The sequence below is a fragment of the Apodemus sylvaticus genome, chromosome 3 (genome assembly GCF_947179515.1).
Source record: "Apodemus sylvaticus chromosome 3, mApoSyl1.1, whole genome shotgun sequence".
In the NCBI taxonomy this organism is placed as follows: Eukaryota; Metazoa; Chordata; class Mammalia; order Rodentia; family Muridae; genus Apodemus; species Apodemus sylvaticus.
Window position 1 is genome coordinate 74754412 of NC_067474.1, and position 18485 is coordinate 74772896.

The window sequence follows — 18485 nt, forward strand, 5'->3', positions numbered from 1 at the left end:
CAAGGAACCTTTCTCAGTGTCCCCCATTGAGCCCGAACTCTGCTTACACCCTCAGATCCTTGGCAGACTGAACACATGAGCTTTTCCAGACTCCTTAGAGACCCGTAGGCTTGGGATGTTCACAGGATAGGGAGACCAGGGCTGGGGGGGCAGGGTACAGACTGAGTGAGGCTCAGAACCTGGACTAGGTCCTAACCTGTTCTACCCCTAGACTGTTGGAAGGAGGACAGGAAGGGCACACAGAGTACTATAAATTCCCCCAGGCTGAGAGCTCTCTGGAGACTCTTCCTTTCTTTAGAGCTTCAGCGAAGGGAAGGGACCCAGGTCAGGAATTAATAAAGGAGGAGGTGCCCTGGCCTCAGTGAGACAGGCTGCAGCTGGGGATAGCTCAGAGAAGGAGGAAGGAAGCTGCTTTTAGTCAACTGATGAGCAGGAGGCATCTGTGCAAGGCTAGGAGAACCTGAGGAGGCAGTGGGCCCTCCGGAGGCCCCTCCCCACCCCATCTACTCCTGACTGTTGCCTCCTGACTGTTGCAAAGGCCCCGGGGCATGGCCCACCTCAGGTTTGTGTTGCTGGGCTGGAAGCCTATGGATTGGTTCTTGCTGGGGGAAGTAGATGTGAGAGAAACTCGCTGTCAGAGGGGCCTGGAAGATAGATCAGTAGAACAGTGTGTGGAGAAGGCCAGCCTGTACCCGGCCTCTGAACAGTCCACTCTCGCATGCTCACCCCCCTGTAGTGCGCCCCCCTTGACCGAGTCTCTTGAATATCTAGGCACAGATGCAAGCCATGACTGAAGTACTTCCTAGGAGCCTGCAGCCAACAGGAGGGCTCTGACCCTCTGTAGGAGGGTGCCTTTGTCTCCGAGAGACCATGGCCACCCTCCACAGGGTCCCAGCCCAAAGGTTCCGCTAAAGTCTAATGGGAGAGGCTTCGTCAGTTAGAGTAGTCCTAGGAGGTCCGCTAGAGGAGATGGCCTCTGAGCCAAGCCTTGAGGATGGGTCTAGTTTCTGAGGGTAGATAGGGAGGCCATTCTGGATGGATGCTGGGGACAGTTGGGGTCAAGGAGAGAAAGCATCTGGAGGTTGGAGAGACTCATGTACCTAATGCGGCTTGGGCCTGAGGCTGTTGTAGTCGCATAGGTCCAGGAGCAAAGGATATACACTGAGCTCCGAAAGGCTAGGCCAACAATTGTTCTGCACTTAGCCAAATGAACACCCTCTGAATGCTGGCTCCTGCATCTTCACAGCACGGGTAATGCTGGCACCTACCTCGGTGCCCAGGATGATGGGATAAGGCATAGGATGTGCCCATGCAACCCTAGAATCCCAGGGTTCCTCTCTCAGAGGAAGCGGAGGAGCTGACAGTGCTCCTTAACTGTGCTTCTTAACTGGGGCTGAGGAAGGGGCTCACACAGCAGGCAGCAGATGATGCAGGTAGGATTATCAAGTGGGTGGTTCCTTTTTCCTTATCTTTTTTTCCCTTCTCCCTTCCCTTCCAGGGTCCTCCTGGGCCATACGGGAACCCAGGCCCACCTGGTCCTCCTGGAGCAAAAGTGAGTATTATTAGTGGCCATGGGGTGACAAAGAAGTGGGGCCTCATTTTTGGGAGCTCCTGAGGTCTTTGCAGAGAATTTGCTCTTAAGGTCTTTGCGGAGAATTCCCTTCCAGACTGGAGCCATACTAGTTTCTCCTTACACCCCCACTCCTCACCCACTGGGGCTGTCTGTGCAGTACCAAGCAGTCTTTGGATTTAGCTTGTGATTGGTCACAGAGGTGGCAGCTTGGACCCGGAGCCCTTGAGGTGAGAACAGGCAGAAAGAAAGCAACCTAGTACTTCACAGGGACAGCCTTGAATGTCTCCTAAGGACACAGATTTATGGGTTGGGTCATAGACTTTGGGGAGGTGTGAAATTGGAAAGACTTAAAGATGAAAGGATTGGGGTGGGGACCAGGATGACCTGGGAGAAAGGGGTCATACTGGAGTGTGGTGCAGCCTAGGGTAGACAAGGTCAGGGAGAGAGGATGGAGACCAGAAGGAGCTGGGACACCGGGACAGTGTCTCTGTCACTGGCCTGAATGACAGGCTTCAGGCCGGAAGGGAAACTCAGATGACATCTTCGTGTTTGCAAACCTTCAACCCACCCACGGACAGTCCTGGGAGATCCTTGAAAATCAGGAGAACTCTGAGCTGGAGAGAGAGTGGGCGCGGGGGTCAGCAGAGGCTGCCACCTCCCCCAGGAGCCCTCTTGGAAGACAAAGTTTGTTTCTCAGGAGACTGTCATGGCTGGGGCTTTGATGAGGACAGAACCCCAGCTGCTGGGCTCCTGCATAGGGCAGACATTAAGGCGTCACGGTAGCAACATTTGGTGGCCCTGGAATGGTCTCCCCAAGAGAAGGAGTGGGGAAAAGTATGTAGCATGAAGGTAAGTGAATTGCCCACTAGTGTGGACAGGCCAGGAAAAGCAGGGAGTCTTCTGGCTCCCTGGCTTCCTGCTCACCCCACCCCCATGCCAGTCACAGGGTAGCCAGGCTAGCAACACCGAGCTTTGCCTGGTCAGGGTCCAGGGTCACTCTTTGCTAAGCCAAATGCAAAGGTGAATGGATTAAGGGAGTTTTAACTGTCTGGCCTGGGTCATGCAGAGTAAGCAATGACTGACCTCTAAAAATCAAGCTCTTCCGACTCACACAGTGGCCCTGGTTGGCCTATCAGATTCTCCTAAGTGGAAGACAAAGGCTACCTATGGGGAGCCCTGGATATGCAGATGAGCCCATGCCTGAGTCCTTGTATAGAGCTGCCTTAACCCCACCCCCTCCAAGGTCTGTGACTATCAGGTCATGCTGGACTGGGGTTCCTTCTCAGAAGGCAGGCAATGGGGCCCTCAGGGATCCTGTGCCTAGCAATGGCTGTGTGTGTGCACCAGGTTCTAACAAGGCCCACAGCGTGAATAATTGTCCCTTCGTCAGATTGTCCCTCTCCCTGTAGGCACTGTGCCTTACTATACCTTACTCACTGTCTCATTTGGTCCCATACTAACAAAAAGATAAGTGTGGGGACTCTGCCCATTTACTGATAGAGAAACTGAGGCATGGGGCGATGAAAACCCAGTGCAGGAATTTGTCCCAATGGGTCAGGCAGAAAGGGTTTTTCCTTGGAGATTTTTGTTTGGCAGAGGCCGAGGGTCCACCAGGATATTTAAACAGCTGGGTTTGCCCTCAGCCTGCCCCCTCCTAACTGGTCCCTTGCTTGCAGGGGATGCTCTGCCAGCCATTCCCTCTGGCCCTTGCTAGCTCGCCTGCCTAGTGCATCCTGCATGGATGTGCATTGTGGCAAGAGTCTCCAGCTGCTTCCCCCAAATGAAAGACTTGACCCAGAGGTGGTCCCATCTTCCTGCCACATGGAACTTGGGACATGTGGGCAGGACTGACTGGCTGAGCCTTGAAGTTCTTCAGTGCCAATCTAATGTGGAAGATGTTGGCTTAATGCAAGCGCTTTCTGACTGGTCCTAGGCCATGTAGAATGTAAGTGTTCTGCCTTGGGTGTAACCAAGGGTGTGAGTTCCAGAGAAAACCATGGAATGAAAGCTGCCTCTCCCACTGGGACTCCTATAAAACACCACACGCTATAAGGCGCAGGCCATGGTCTTTGCGTGGAGGCTTGGCTGTGAGCACCAGTGAGTGGAAGTGACTCAGGGAAGACCAGCTGGGTCAGAGACCTGTCTGCTGAGGCGGGCCTCATTCTCTCTGATCAAGTGGTGTGGCCAGGTAGAGTTCCTTCTATCTGGATGGAACTGGTGGCTTGGCCGAGAGAGGAGGAGGAGGAGGAGGAGGAGGAGGAGGAGGAGGAGGAGGAGGAGGTTGAGGAGAAGGCAGGGGAGAAGGGGAGGAGAAGAGCAGAAGGAGGAGAAGAGAAGAAGGAGGAGGGAGTAGAGGAGAAGGAGTAGTAGTAGTAATAGTAGTAGTTGTGGTAGTTGTGGTAGTAGTGGTAGTTGTAGTAGTAGTGGTAGTAGTAGATGTGTCTGAATCGGGGGAAGGGTGTCTGGAGATACCTCATTGCTCATCAGGGCCCTGGGAAGTAACCTGGTAGAATCACAAGGCTGGCCTTGCTTGAGCCTCGCTCATAGCTCCCTCTGCTCTTTAGCATGGTCCTCTAGGCGTCCTCTAGGACTGCCCACCTATCTAGTCATCGTCCTTGGTTTACTATAGTGCCACTCCAGCCTGCACTTAGCCTGACTGGTAGGGTAAAGATGCCCCACCAGCCTCCAGGATGGGACGCAAAGTCAAAATGAACAGGAGAGAGGAAAGAAAAGGGGCTTTATCCTTCTGGGGGGGGGGGTCAGGAGCAAACGTGGCAAGGCTGAGTCCTACGCTCAGGAGGACAAGGGCCCTCAGAGAGCTGCCCTAGCTCTGAAGGGCAGATCTTCGCTCTCTCTTTTTACAGAGGAGGAAATCCAGGGCTCAAGGGTCAAATTTCTAGTGGGTGGCAAGGCAAGATTCCCCAACCTGACCCCCAAGACCGGGCACAGAGCCTCAGGATGCCTCGAGCCTTCTGCTCTTGGCCATATCTAACGCTGCCGGTGTCCCCTGCGGGATGCGGCTTTCCTTCGCGGAGGCTGATGTCTGGCCCTCCTCACTTTACATTCCATCGCAAGCATTTCCTGTTGTGAATGTTTAATCCTGAGTGTGTTCTAAGGGCTGGTGGCAGGCACCCTGTCAGCATTCTTACCCCATTCTCTCTGTAACTGTGTTCCCTGTGCAAAGCTAACTTCTGATAATATGTAACATCTTGAAGAACTGACTCTACCTGAGTGTTGGAATATCTAGTTATTGCACTAGGATAAGTTCACACAAAAAACAGAGTTTCTGGCATGGACTCAGGAGCCAGAGGGCCCTGTCTGAACTCTGGTTTCACCCTGCAACTTTGGGCTAATTATTTTTAAAGACTCCAGACCTGGCTTCCATTTCTGTAAACTGGAATCATAACAGCTCACACCTCGCTGCATTGTTCTTGGGACTGAACCACGTGTGTTTTTGTTTGTCATGGTATATATAGGCATGTGCAAGCAGCATATGTAAATAATTTCTGACATGCCTGCATAGAAAAGCTGAGGGTGCCTAGCTGTTACTGTCTTAGTCACTGCCTTTTGCAAAGGTTGAGCTAACGCAGGCAGAGCATTAGAGGAAGACACTGAGGAAAAAACAATTCATTATTTTTGCTGATTATCTCTGGCATGTTTTTCCTTATGTCTGTTTGAAATGTGTTTAACAAATTACTAATTATTTTACTGGGGGTATTAGTATGTTGTCATGTTATTGACATGTAAGTCATTCATATGTGGAAAGTATGAAAGCTTCACTTAGAAGTATTTTCCTGTTTTTTTTTTTGTTGTTGCCCATGAGGCTATTAATGATGATTAATTTCATTAATGGGAACTTTATTCTATTTGTAAAAATTTACAATAATAAGATTGGAGAGGTTGCCCAGCTTAGTAAAATATCTGGGAATCTGAGTCCAGTCTCCAGATTCTGTGTTAAGAAAAAAATTAGACACATTTGTAATCCTCATATTAGGGACGTGGAGGCAGAAGGATGAGGGCTTGCGGGCCAGGAAGCTTGAGCTACTCGTTGAAATTTGGCTAATGAGAGGCTCTGTCTCGACCTCCACCCTCTCAAAAGATAGAGGACACATAAAGAATCATAGCAGAGCATGTCCTCTGGTCTACACATACATGTACACACATGTGCATGCACACTTGCACATCCACAGCACATTAACAGTATTAACATTTTTAGGGAACTTATAATGGGTCAAATGATTCAGAGAAGGATCTACTGGCTAGTCTGGCTCTTTCCCTTTAAATTTTTAAAGTATTTTTTTTAAAGATTTATTTATTGTTATATCTAAGTACACTGTAGCTGTCTTCAGACACTCCAGAAAATGCATTAGATTTCACTACGGATGATTGTGAGCTACCATGTGGCTGCTGGGATTTGAACTCAGGACCTTCAGAAGAGCAGTCAGTGCTCTTAACCGCTGAGCCATCTCTCCAGCCCCAAATTTTTAAAGTTTTAATTCATTGTTATTAATATTGTTGTATATGGTTTTGTGTGCACGGGTGTTTGGGTGTGTGTGTGTGTGTGTGTGTGTGTGCGCGCGCGTGCGCGCGTGCGCATGTGTGTGAATTCATGTCATTGTGTGATGTGGAGGTGAGAGGATAACTTTGTGGAGTCACCTCCATCTACTTTTACATGAGCTCTGGAAGCAGACTTAGGGTTCCAAGCTTCCACAGCAAACACCTTCGTTGGCGGAGCCATCTTCGTAGCCCCACTTACTTCAGGTGTGCAGGGAATTGAACACAAAGTCCCATGCATGCTAAGCATGTGCTCTGTCCTTGAGCTGTAGCCTCAGGCTCCTCTCTGTCTCTCTGTCTCTGTTTCTCCCTCTCTCCCTCTCTCCCTCCCTCCTTCCCTCCCTTCCTCCCTCCCTCCCTTCTCCCCCCTCCTGTCATCCCTCCATCCCTGACTCCCGCTCTCTTGCTCAGGTTAGGTTCAGACATGTCCACCTTCATGTTTAGTTATTCCCTAATATGATTTGCACTGGTACTGTTTAAGCCATCTGGAATTAATCCTAGTGGGGCTGGGAAGAGAACTAGCTCTCCACTGCTGCTTTCCCAGTGTAGTTAACCATTTATTAAGCAGCCCTTGCCCTGGTGATTGTTGTGGCGTAGACCAGGTTCTGACTTAGGTCAGCCTGTTGTGTTTTATTGTTGTTTGTTCATCTGCACGCTAGTTTACGTGACATTTACTATCTTTGTAACATAATTATGTGTTTCCCCTTCTGCTTCAGTTCAAACATTTCCGGCCTTTTTTTTTTTTCTGTTACATAAATTTTATTTCCATTCTCATTTAAAAATCACTCTTGTTTTTTTTTTTTGTTGTTGTTGTTGTTTTTCTAAAGCTGAAATTAAGTACCTATATTAATTTGTGAAGAGTTAGCATCTTTAAAATAATACGTTTTCTAATCACTGCACACATGGTATGTTTCCTGATTTGGTTGAGGCTTTTAAACATCTTTCAGTAAACTTTTATAGTTTTTATTGCATAATCCCCGTGTATTTATTATTTAGTTTATACTTAGAAATTTAATGTTTTATTGCTGTTAGACTTTCTGCTGGCTTTCTGTTACTGGGGAGAACTTTTGTATGTAACATATGACCCTGCCTTTTCTCTCTTTACTGAAGTCTATTGTCTGCTCTGCTCATGTTTCAGTTGGTTCTCCTGAATATTCTAGACAGGAAGTCATGTGGTTTGCAAAGAGGGACATACTTTTGTCTCCTCCTCCTATTTGTTTTTCCTGCTTTATTGCATTGGCTGGGACTTCTGAACCCAAGAAACAGTTATAGCCACAAAGGAAATCTTCAGAGGAAGTCGCAGGACCTAGCCAGATGTGGCTTCTGCTTCTCTTGAGACCCTGATTGCTTATTCATGAAGTGTTTTGTGATGCTGTCTCTGGGCCAGGCCCTATACTGTATACTTGAGGTCACAGGGAGGTTATGGAGGATACTTCCACTCTGGCGTTTCTTGATCCTCTGGGTTTAGTTTTTCTCTGTCTTGTCTTTCTGGGTCTCAGTCACATAGAGCCCTCTTTCTTACTCTCCTTCCTGAAGGGATGGAGCCCTGCATGGTTCCTGTCCCCACCATATTCTGAACACTTAACACTCAGGTTTTGCCCTCCTATGTAGTCTGCTTGGCTGTAAGGCTTCATGAACGAATCCAAGCAGAGGCCATCATATGGCTTATCCCTGGTCACCATCTGGCTTCCTCCAGGTCACATGGGCATGTGGACTGAAGAATTGGGTTTAATGTCCAGACCCTTGTCCTCAACACATAAATAATGTATAAAATACTATCTATTGTTTTTCTCTCACCTTTTGTAGGCATCTAGCTGTGTTTAGCCCATGGCCCACCAGTTGCAAAAGGTCAAGGATCACAGTGAATGAGGCCGACACAAGTATAAACTTACTTAAAACAGAGCGTTTATAATCTTTTTAAAAATTAGTTTGTGCAGATCTCAAGTATGAACTTTGTAGATATCAACAGGGTGTTGTGATGTCAAAAGGTTGAAGACACCAGAGAAGTCTCCATCCTAGACGCCAACCTCTGTCTATGCGGGAGTACCTAGAGCTGACCCTTCTTGTCTTCTTCTGTTTGGCCCTAGCTTATCTACAATCCTTTCATGGATTTACCTACATTTAGACAGAACTCTCAGCCTTCTCCCTGCCCTTCACTTAGCACTGGTGTGTACATCTTCACTGCACTGCGATGAAATGTAAAGAGCTTGCAGCCAGACTTCTTTAAACCCTAAAATCCTCCCACTTGCTGCCTGACCCTCGGATGAGTGGTAACCCCTCACTCTGAATTCATTTCCTCTTCTGTAGAATGGGGCTCATGAATGTAGTTCTTTTATAGATTTGGAGGTTAAATGAACCAATATGTATGAAGGGCTTAAAAGAACACTCATTAAAGGTTAGGCTGCTGTGACTGCTCTCTCTGGAGTCTTTCCATAGGGGGCCTGACTCCTGTTTCTTATTCTCTACCATGCCATTCCTGGTGTTCAATACCATGCCTGGCTTGTAGTGAATGTTCAGTAAATGTCCACCATATCAGTCCATCTTTGGGCAGAGATTATATCCAACACTCTTGCTGAGACTGTATAGGAAAATTCATCAATTACTAATGATCCTGGCCAGGGCCTCGGGTATCTATCAGTCTTTGTACTCCATGAAATGGCAGAATAGAGTTCACAACGACCGATTCCTGTGAGCTTTGTGTGCCATCTCCTCTGCTGACTGCAGACCACGGTGGGCATGGTGGGGTAGGGAGAATCACTGTCCATTTTTGGCCACAGGAATCCTTGGTAGCTGGGTAGCTTGGTCCAGGCCTTGCACTGTGGACATAAAAGGCATGAAGCAGGGCTTCTTATTTACAGAGTGTGGGAGAGTGTCTCAGAGGCGTGGCCATAATGTCAGGTGCATCTGGAGGTGGGGTTCTATAGAAATCCCGCTCCCCTGGGGTGTGGGGCTCAGGGTGATAGAATTAGGATTCTGGAATCCTAATAGTTGAGAGGTGGTGAAGAGCAAAGGACTTCAGGCTGTAGACAAGGTTTTGATGTCAGCCAACCTGCTTCCTACCCACTGGGTTAGCCCAGGCTGTGGCAGCTTTGCTAAAATCCAGTCCCTGTCCTTCCTTTGCAGCTGTGTGTGGCTGGGATGTAGAGCTTACCTCACAGTGTACACATAGTAGAAGAACAGGCACAGAGGTTCTTTCCAGCCCAGGAACAACATGGTTTCTGGTGGACATGGACCAAGTTAGGACTTGGGAGGTCTGAGTTCTCACAAAGAGACGACTTAATGGAAATTAAATGGAGTTGGCCAAGCCACCCTTCCCATGTGTCACAGCCATTATCCCACTGGCCCTTCGCCTAGAAACCCTCGAAGCCAGTCTGCACGAGTGTGCATGTAAGCTACATGTCCCCTGTTATAAAAGCAAGGAAACCAAGGCTCAGAGAGTAGACCCTTGGCCTGTCGTCCTACCGTGAGCCCACGGCAGGCCCAGGGCTTCCACCAAGGACTTCTGACTCTGAGCTCACCAAGGCAAGGAGGTCAGAAAGCTTAGGCAGAAGGGATAGGGGTGGCTTGAAAGCTCCTAGCATTCTCCTGCAAGTGAGAGCTTTCTTTTGTCCCTGTGAGATGCAGCCAGTGAGCTCTTCTGCTTATGCTGACCAAGTTTCTAGGTACCAGGATCCTTGTGACAGAACCCTCTCATATTCCAGGAATGGACAGTGCTTGCCCCAGATGGAGACTTGATATTACTACCATGCTCTCTCTGGTACCCTACCCGCATCCCACTGGTGGGCTGTCACCTGGGAATCCTGGTTTAGGGGTCCAGTCTCAGTTCTGTGAGCCTTATTCTAGGTTCCTGAAAGCTCTTGCTCCTGGACTCACCTTCCTAGGATGTATTTTGGGATGATAAGGTTTTCTTTCTTTTTTTTTTATTAGATATTTGCTTTATTTACATTTCAGATGTTAGCCCCTTTCTTGGTTTCCCCTCCAAAAACCCCCTATCCCATCCCCTCTCCCCCTACTAACCAACCCTCCCACTCCTACTTCCCTGTCCTGGCATTCCCCTGACACTGGGGCATCGAGCCTTCATGGGACCAAGGGCCTCTCCTCCCACTGATGTCCAGCAAGGCCATCCTCTGCTGCACATGTGGCTGAAGCCATGGGTCCCTCCATGTGTACTCTTTGCTTGGTGGTTAAGTCCTTGGGAGCTTTGGGGGTACTGATTGGTTCATATTGTTCCTCCTGTGGGGCTGTAAATCCCTTCAGCTCCTTGGGTCCTTTCTCTAGCTCCCCCACTGGGGACCCTGTGCTCAGTGCAATGGTTGACTGAGAGCATTCCCCTTCTGTATTTGTCATGTACTGGCAGAGCCTCTCAGGAGACAGCTATATCAGGCTTCTGTTAGTAAGCACTTGTTGGCATCCATAATAGTGTCTGGATTTGGAAACTGTATATGGGGTGGATCCCCAGGTAGGGCAGTCTCTAAAGGTTTTCTATAGTCAACCCTCAGTCTAGAGTGGGAGTCTAATGCAGTATGCAGCTAGGAATGGCCTTCAGTGTGTAATTGATGGATTCCTGGTGATTGAAGAGGCAAATGTCAGCTTTCTGGAAAATTACGATCTAGGTGCCTTTGGGTGTGTCTCTTAGAACATGCTGGTGCCTAGGGAAAGACATCAAGCAACCCACGGACAGACTGGTCCCTGGAAGCTAGGCATCCTAAAGAATGCTGTCTGGTTCTACGATGGTTCTCCTTGCTTGAGCAAGGGCCTTGTGGCAGAAGTGCAAGCCATGTCTGAGGGGTGTATGGGTGCAGTCTGGTGACAGCAGATGGGGTGGAGAAGGTCAGGAGTGACAGAGACTGGGTGGACATGAGACACAACCATGCCTTTTTGTATGGCTTTAGCCGGTGGCAGGAGAGCAGAATTTGGATTGGCTGGGGCCAGATCATAGAAGACTGGGAACATCAGAAGGAATGGGGAGTCATATAGTCAGAGGGAACCTATGGATGATGTTTGAACAGGAGAGTGACAAACTTGAGGGGAAGGTTTATGTGAGTCAAAACGGGCCGAGAAGGAAAGAGGACTGAATGCAGTGTGTGTGGAGATGCTGCTCAAGGTATGTGATGACTGAGGCAGATCTGTTTTTATTTCAGGGACAGAAAGGGGACCCGGGACTCTCACCAGGACAGGCTCATGATGGGGCGAAGGTAGGTTTAGAAACCCCAATACTCTACCCTCCCCAGGAGGATACTCCTTCCCCTTCTGAGGGAAGAGATTGCACATGATCCAGAAGGCATGAAGTCCCGACAAGTGGCAGTGGTTTGGTGTTTTCTTTAAGGTCTTGGTCTATCCCAAAATGGAGACCTTAGCCATTCCCAACATCACCTTCCTAGGCTATGGCTGATGAAACCAACCAACCAAGCAGATTTGTTCTGTGGACACCCCTTGGTAAATGCCTTCCCCCGACCCCTGTGCACCGCAGCTTTCTGTGGGACTTTCCAGGTGATGCCGGCATCCATATGCTTCCTGGTGTTCAGTGTCCCAGAAACGTCCAATCGACCTTCAAAGCCCTCGCAAGTGCTCATGGGAGCAGAGACCTGATGTCTCCAGTGGGAGGGAGGTACAAAGGCCAGGGCCTCAAGATTTCCTAGCTCCCTGAGGCTATGAAGCTAAATGGGTTGCGTGTGGACGAGAAAACACTAAGGCCAAAGGACCTCCCCTATTCCCAAAACACAAGTCTCTTAGCTGAGCCAGGAGGTCGGGTAGGAAGAGAGGGCCCAAGCCCCAGCATCAGACTCTAGAGTTTAGAGGAGGGCACTCAGCTCTGCCTGGCTTTGTCTGGGTCCTGAGGGTTAGGACTCACTTCTCTGTCTCTCCATCCAGCTGCTAGGAACATGCACACACACACACACACACACACACACACACATACACACACACACCCGGACGGGGGCGGGGGAGCAGGGAGAGAGAGAGCATGCGCCTCCCTTGGATCTTCTCTTGTCACAGGAGGCTCACTGCTTCATACTTACCACTCAGTAGACCTGTGCGATGTGACTCAGTCCCAGGACAGTGTCCGTATCTACTTCCTCCATTCTTATAACTTCCAGGGCAGAGAGTCCTAGATTAAAAATAAGCAAGCACAAACTCCAGATGAATATATAGTTGCAGAGTGGCCTATGGGCCTTTCCTCTGATCCCATATAGCAGAGAGACCCCCCCTGCTTGGTGACCTCTGACCCCAGTGATGGTGACATTGTTCAGGAGATAAGGAGAGTTGGTCAGTACAGGGTCAGAACTCTACATATGATGTCTTCTGCCTAAGCCCCATATGTAAACCCTGCATATATGGAGCTAGTGAGTGCAGGGAGTTGGGAGATAGATACGCTACCCAACTTCCTGCTCCTACCTTGTTCAGTGACCACCATTTCTTCTCTGAGGCCTCTGGGCCTTAGTGAACCTTGTTGAGTGGTTGCAATCATTGCAGTGGAAGTCACACTGCTCAGTTCCTCCCCTGACTCTATTGTCTGTGTCTTACAGGGCAACATGGGCTTGCCTGGGCTTCCCGGAAATCCAGGACCCTTGGGACGGAAGGTAGGACTTGGTTCTGTGCCTGGCCTTGGCCGTGGACTTGCCAGCAAGCTTTACCTTCATGCAGAAGCATCGTGGGCCCCCTGTGCCTCCTAGTTGTAGCTGGGTTCCCTGGGCACAGAGCTCATGGGAAAGAGATGAAACGTTCCTAAATCTTGAGTGCGCTGGGGTTGGGAGCCCCTTGGTGTAAAGTGAATCTCCTGTGGTTAATGAAGTATGTGACTAGAAGTGTCTCTGGCTCACTGTATCCCTGAGAGGGGCAGCTCTCAAGCACACTTGAGGTGGTTAGAGCACTGTCTGAATTACCCCACTGGCTGAGTAGCTTTGGGACTTGGTGTCTCTCCTCATGTGTAAGGAGGACAGAGACTCTCTTATCAGTTCCTCACTGCCTGGGAATGGCTGTGTGACTCAGAGCAAGTGTCTGAGCTCCACCCTTAACCTCTGAGTCTGAGACGCCTCTCACTGATAGTCTACAGGACACATTTTGCAGAGGACACACATTCTTTGTGTGTTCCATGTGGCTGGTATGCTAACGTGGTTGTTATGCCTGCCACCCCTTCAGTCATTCTGGGTCTGCTCTTGGTTGGTGGTGATGGGCTTCTGCTGCTTTCTAGGCTGGGATCTTCAAATGCTTTGGACTCCTTCCTTTGTCCCTAACCAGCATCTCCCTATCCTTCAAGACTAGTAGTGCCTCCCCCTTGAAGCCTTCCTAGAACACTTAGACTTTGGGCCAATGTGGCCACTTGTTCAGGGACACTTGGGCCATCTTTGTTATTTTCAGCCTTGAGTCTTGTCTCACTAACAGGGTCTGAACATTGGGCTTATGACTCTCAGTCTTCTTCCTGGCAAAACATGAAGGCTTGTGTACAGGAGGCATCCTGGACAAGCAAGAAAGACAGTGTAGGCCAGAGGCCAATCACTTTCCAGGAAGATTCCCTCAGTGCTAAAGAGCTGTCTGAAAGACATGTGGGCCCATGTCCCCAGCTGCCTGGCCCTAAACTGGTCGTCTCGTTTTCAATGGGACAGCCAGGATGTCTACTGGTCCCAGGATGTTGCTTAATTTGAGTGTCTCCATTACATGGGGAATTTGGAAGATCAGGGCTGTTGCTTCCTCCTCCACTACCTTCTGTGGCAGAGCAGTCTATAACTTAAATGCCAGAGGCCAGCCTGGCCACCGAAAAAGCAGGGTTGACTGGCCTTGTACATCTGCTGCTCTGCATGTACCTGGCCCATGTTCTAGAGCTTTCTGGTGGAGGAGCCATGAGTGGGAAAGGACCCTCCTGTCTGACTCAAAAAGCAGCCCATGGTGGCCTCACTTTGAAAGGGGTAGCAAGGCAGCAGAGGTGGTTGAGGAGACACAGGCTTGTGCCACCTTCTGTCCAGGATTCTGGGGCTCCCTGTGCTCAGCAGATGGCCAGGGATGCTGACAGCCCCTGCTCCCCTGTGCAGAGTTGGGCGTCTTCTGAGTTAAGTGAGCATCTTCAGTGTTTGGAAACCTGCTAGGCTATGTACGCTGCACTCCTCTCTGGCCCTGACCCAGGCAAACACTTGTGGGCATTTGTTACAGAGCCTTGATCTAAAACAGGCAGGCTGGTATCGCCACGTGTGGCGCACAGATGACTCAGGCCCTGGGAGAGGGACCCTCTACTAGAGGTGGTGTCATAGAGGAGAATGAATGGCCCGATACCCTGTCCCTGGGCTTATCCCTATAAGCAGTTCCCCGTCTCTGGTGACTGTGGCAGCCACTTAGCCCTGCTGCTCCAAAGTGACTTTGTCTTCTCTGTGGGAACCCTGAGGAGAAGGAACACTGGTGAGCAGAGGTGAGGTCAGCTATCTGTGGCATTAAAGTTTGGTTCAGTCACTCATTTCATGAGAATATATTAATGCCCACTATGTGCTGGGGCCATGCTGCATGAAAACAATCTGCCTTACAGAGCTTGCATCCTTAAAGGGTAGGAAAAAAAACCCATAAAGTTGAATGTGTGTTGGTGGATAGAAAGGGGCTATGGAGAAAGTGGACAGGAGGGAGTTCTGGTTGGGAGTGCCAGTGGAAAACAGGTAGCAATTAAAAGTATTAGAAGACGTGACTGGGGCCACCTTTGTCGGTAGAGTGCTTGCCACAAAACCCTGAAAACCTGAGCTCAATTCCTAGCACCGGGTAAAATGGCAAATGTCGTTGGGTGAACTTGTATCCCAGAGCTGGTGAAGTGGAGAGAGGAAAGACCCCAGAACCCACTGTCCAGCAAGCCTGGACTAACTAACAAGTTCCGGGTCCCTCTTAGATGTTCTCTTAATCAATACAAGCTAGGTATGGTGACATATACATAATCCCAGTCCTTGAGAAACAGGGACAGATGCCTCTCTGAATTTGAAGCCAACCTGGTCTACATACAGAGCTCTAGGATAGCCAGGGCTGCATAGTGAGATCCTGTCACTAAAATAAAATAAACCAGGAGGACTTCCCTTGAGGAAGAATGATCTCTGGCCTCCATCTACATGCTCACATATGCATTTGAACATGTCCCCATACACTTGAACACACACACACACACACACACACACACACACACACACACACTGCTACCTCACAAAGTAGGCAAAAGCATCCCTGTTTCATAGCTAAGAAGACCAAGACCCAACTAGATCTTATTTATTCAGTCATCCTTCTTGTTAGCACGTGGGGACTTATGCTCTCAACCCTGAGCTTACTCTGGTGTTGAGTGACAGGTAGGGTTGTCAGAACTTAGGGGTATTTTCTGCAATAGTGGCCCTCAACACTGTTGACATCACTGTGGGGATTCTAGGCTAGGCACTAGGTCCAGACTACAGAACCTCTGAAAGGCCCCAAGTGGGTCCCACATGCAGCTAAGATCCAGACCACCAACTTAAGAGAGACATCTTCTTTATGTCTTAAAGCAGAAGGCTGGGTCTGAACCTGGGTCTTCTTCACTTACCACATGGCTGACTGTGTCAACTAAGAGCAGACCCACTCAGTTCACATTCAAAAGAGACTTCTTTATGAGAAGGTTCATTTGAATTGAATGGAATTTGATGGCGTCCCAGCTCTGGCCCCTGTGGCTGTGAATGTGGGGGAGCCACCTCTATATGCTGAGCCTCCTCTGTCCAGTGGATGGATAGGGAGGTGGATGGGATGTCCTGGCCCCAACATTCACACAGGGCTGGCACATGACAAGCACCATATGTATTGGCTGGATGAATGAATGAATGAATGAATGAATGAAAATGATGGTCCTGAAAGAGAAACAGCTAAAGAATCCTTGCTCATCTGGTATCGTTAATTTACCTTTAACTTTTTCACAGCTTACCAGAAAAAGCAGCCCTTCCCACCCTGCATGGGGTCCGGAGGCTCACAAACACTCTCCTGTCCAGGCTGGCCTCAGAACTTAACAGTGATCCTTCTATGTCAGGGTCCCTAGTGCTAGGAAAACAAAGAGACAACCATGCTTAGCCTCAAGAAGGTGGGAGAGCTGTGGCTGCTCACATGTGGGAGCTGGCTGTGCTGCTTAGCCCTGCAGAGCACCGGACAGTCCCAGCCCCCAGTGTGCACTGCCACAGCACAGTGGAGGCTGAGTGGATGTGGTTTGGTCCCTTACCTCCTCCTAGGTGTCCCCTCTCCGGCCTCCTGCATCCCTGTGTTGCTCTCTGCTGTGCCCCTGACCTCACTTCTCCACATCCATCCTTAATACCATTTGCTTCTCTTCTCAAAGACCCTCTCCCCTGAGTCTCCTGTTTCTCAGACTCTGGCTCATCTTCTGAGCCTCCTTGGGACTCCCTACCTTCTGGTTCTTGAGTGATTCGCTGACACCCTCAGCATATTTCTCCACCTGGAGCAGTGCTCTGAGGTCAGACTCCTGCATGGCTGTCGTAGTTTTCCTTACATGAGGCTCAGCACACCCTGGACCATACATCTGCCTGGCCCTACCCACTCCCTCTCTCCAGTACCTCTGGACAACATCACCGATTGATCTGTCTTGCCAAGAGCTGATAATAGGCCTCTGAGTCTTAGCACGCTGTGCCAGGCAGACATGACTAATGGAAGGAAGTTGGTACAATGAAACTCATTTCTTTTTTTCAACATCACTTCCCCAGGGTCACTGGTCTTCCAGTACTGCCCAGTTGGCTACTGCCCATGGAAAGATGGGATAAAGATGGAGGTTAGAGATAATGGTCCCTTTCTTTCTGAGAACCAACTGTTCTTTCAAGTGTGACACCTAATTCCATGCTGGTTCTTGTGGTCCACTCCCACTGGCCTCTCTCCTGTTTCAGTCCATTTCTACCCCCAACTCTGCCCCTCTGCCCCTCTGCCCCACTGACCCAATGCCCCACTGCCCCACTGACCCACTGCCCCACTGCCCCAATGCCCCACTCAGGATACTGTGTAACCTCCCTCAGATGAGCTTTATGATCTCAGGGACTCAATTCTTTACCAACATTCTTGTCCACATGCTCTTAGTGACCCTACCCTCTTCTAAAAGGTAATGACCACATTGCTTTTGTTCAATGTTATGTTTGTCTGTTTCCTGGGTTTTGATAATAATGATTGAAGTTCAGCAGATATGTGTTGAATGAATGAATGAAGACTACATCAATGAATGAGCCACATGAAAATTTGACATTCCTGCCCTCCCTTTTTCAACTTACCACCAAGTGGGTTGGATGTCCTGGGGGCTGTTGGATATTTTTAGATAATCCACTGATTTCAGAATCCTCTAACTTCGAAGCCCATAAGACATATTGAGAATTCTGTTTGGGAAACTGAGGCCCAGAGAGGTTTAGTCTCATTCAGTTTCTTCCTATTTGCTCCTCTTTGCTGGTGGAGTGTGGGCTGCTAGGGTGGCATATGAGTTCTACGGACTGGCCTCCCCCCATCCTTGTAATTGCCAGGGCCTTTGGGTACTGAACAAGATTGGGGAGTGAGTTCCACTTTCCTACTGAAATGGAGCCTCGGGGGATCAACCTATGTCTGGACACACACTCTTTGCTATCCAGACCCCCAGGCAGTGACAGGATCCCCTCCTTCCTTGCCTGAAGTCCAAATAGCACCCCACTGTCTGTGGCAGGGTGAGGTGATGTCTGGTTCCTCCTTGTGCACTGTAAGCAGTGATTAATCTGGCTCCCAAACCAAAATAGAGAGCGTGCTATATTATAAACACCGGGCCTGCGGAGGCCGGCCTGCCAGGCAGCCATGGCCCCAGCTCTTCTGTGGCTCCCCTGCCTCCCTCAGCCCACCTGGCACCCTTCACCCACACACAGGAAATCAGTGCCCTGGGGCCACCTTGCGGGATGGGCTCCCCCTCCCCCATAATTGCCGGGGCTAAGAGAAGATAATGGTTTAGAGTCTCATGTCCCCAGCCCTGTGATTTAAAACTGTTTGGTAAACACTGTTGAAGGGGCTTCCAGGAAGCCCCCTCCGCACCCCACCTCCCACCTTGACTGTGCTCATCTGTACTGTTCCCGCCAGCGTTGGAAGCACGCTCTCACAGTCACAGTCAAGGCCCTCTGAAACTCACTGATTGAGACAGCTCAGCCCGTCCCACAGATCTAGAGTCTAGGGAATGTGGCCTCAGCTTCCTGACAGCCTGTCTTCTCCTGGGACCTCAGTTTCTTTGTCAGTCCAGTGAAGCAAAAGGTGGTCAGAATGGTGACTTCAGTTCCATCCACCGTGGGTACTTCATTATTCTGCTGCTGACCTTTGCCCTAGGATGTTGCCATGACCCAATGGCTCTATCTCAGGGAGATGCGTCTTTAACAACTTTTCC

At 49.6% G+C, this 18485-nt stretch overlaps 1 protein-coding gene across 13 annotated transcripts in view; it reads left to right on the forward strand.

The window, feature by feature from the left end:
- Positions 1-18485, forward strand: part of Col27a1 (collagen type XXVII alpha 1 chain) — a 120572-nt gene that overhangs the window by 19083 nt on the left and 83004 nt on the right. For all 13 annotated transcript variants that reach the window (XR_007977024.1, XR_007977023.1, XR_007977029.1 and 10 more), the window contains exons 5-7: positions 1499-1552; positions 11269-11322; positions 12655-12708. Coding sequence is in view for 4 of the 13 variants with exons in the window: in XM_052176612.1 (XP_052032572.1) it covers positions 1499-1552; positions 11269-11322; positions 12655-12708 (162 nt within the window). In the remaining 9 variants the exon portion in view is untranslated. The remainder of the gene's footprint in view (positions 1-1498; positions 1553-11268; positions 11323-12654; positions 12709-18485) is intronic.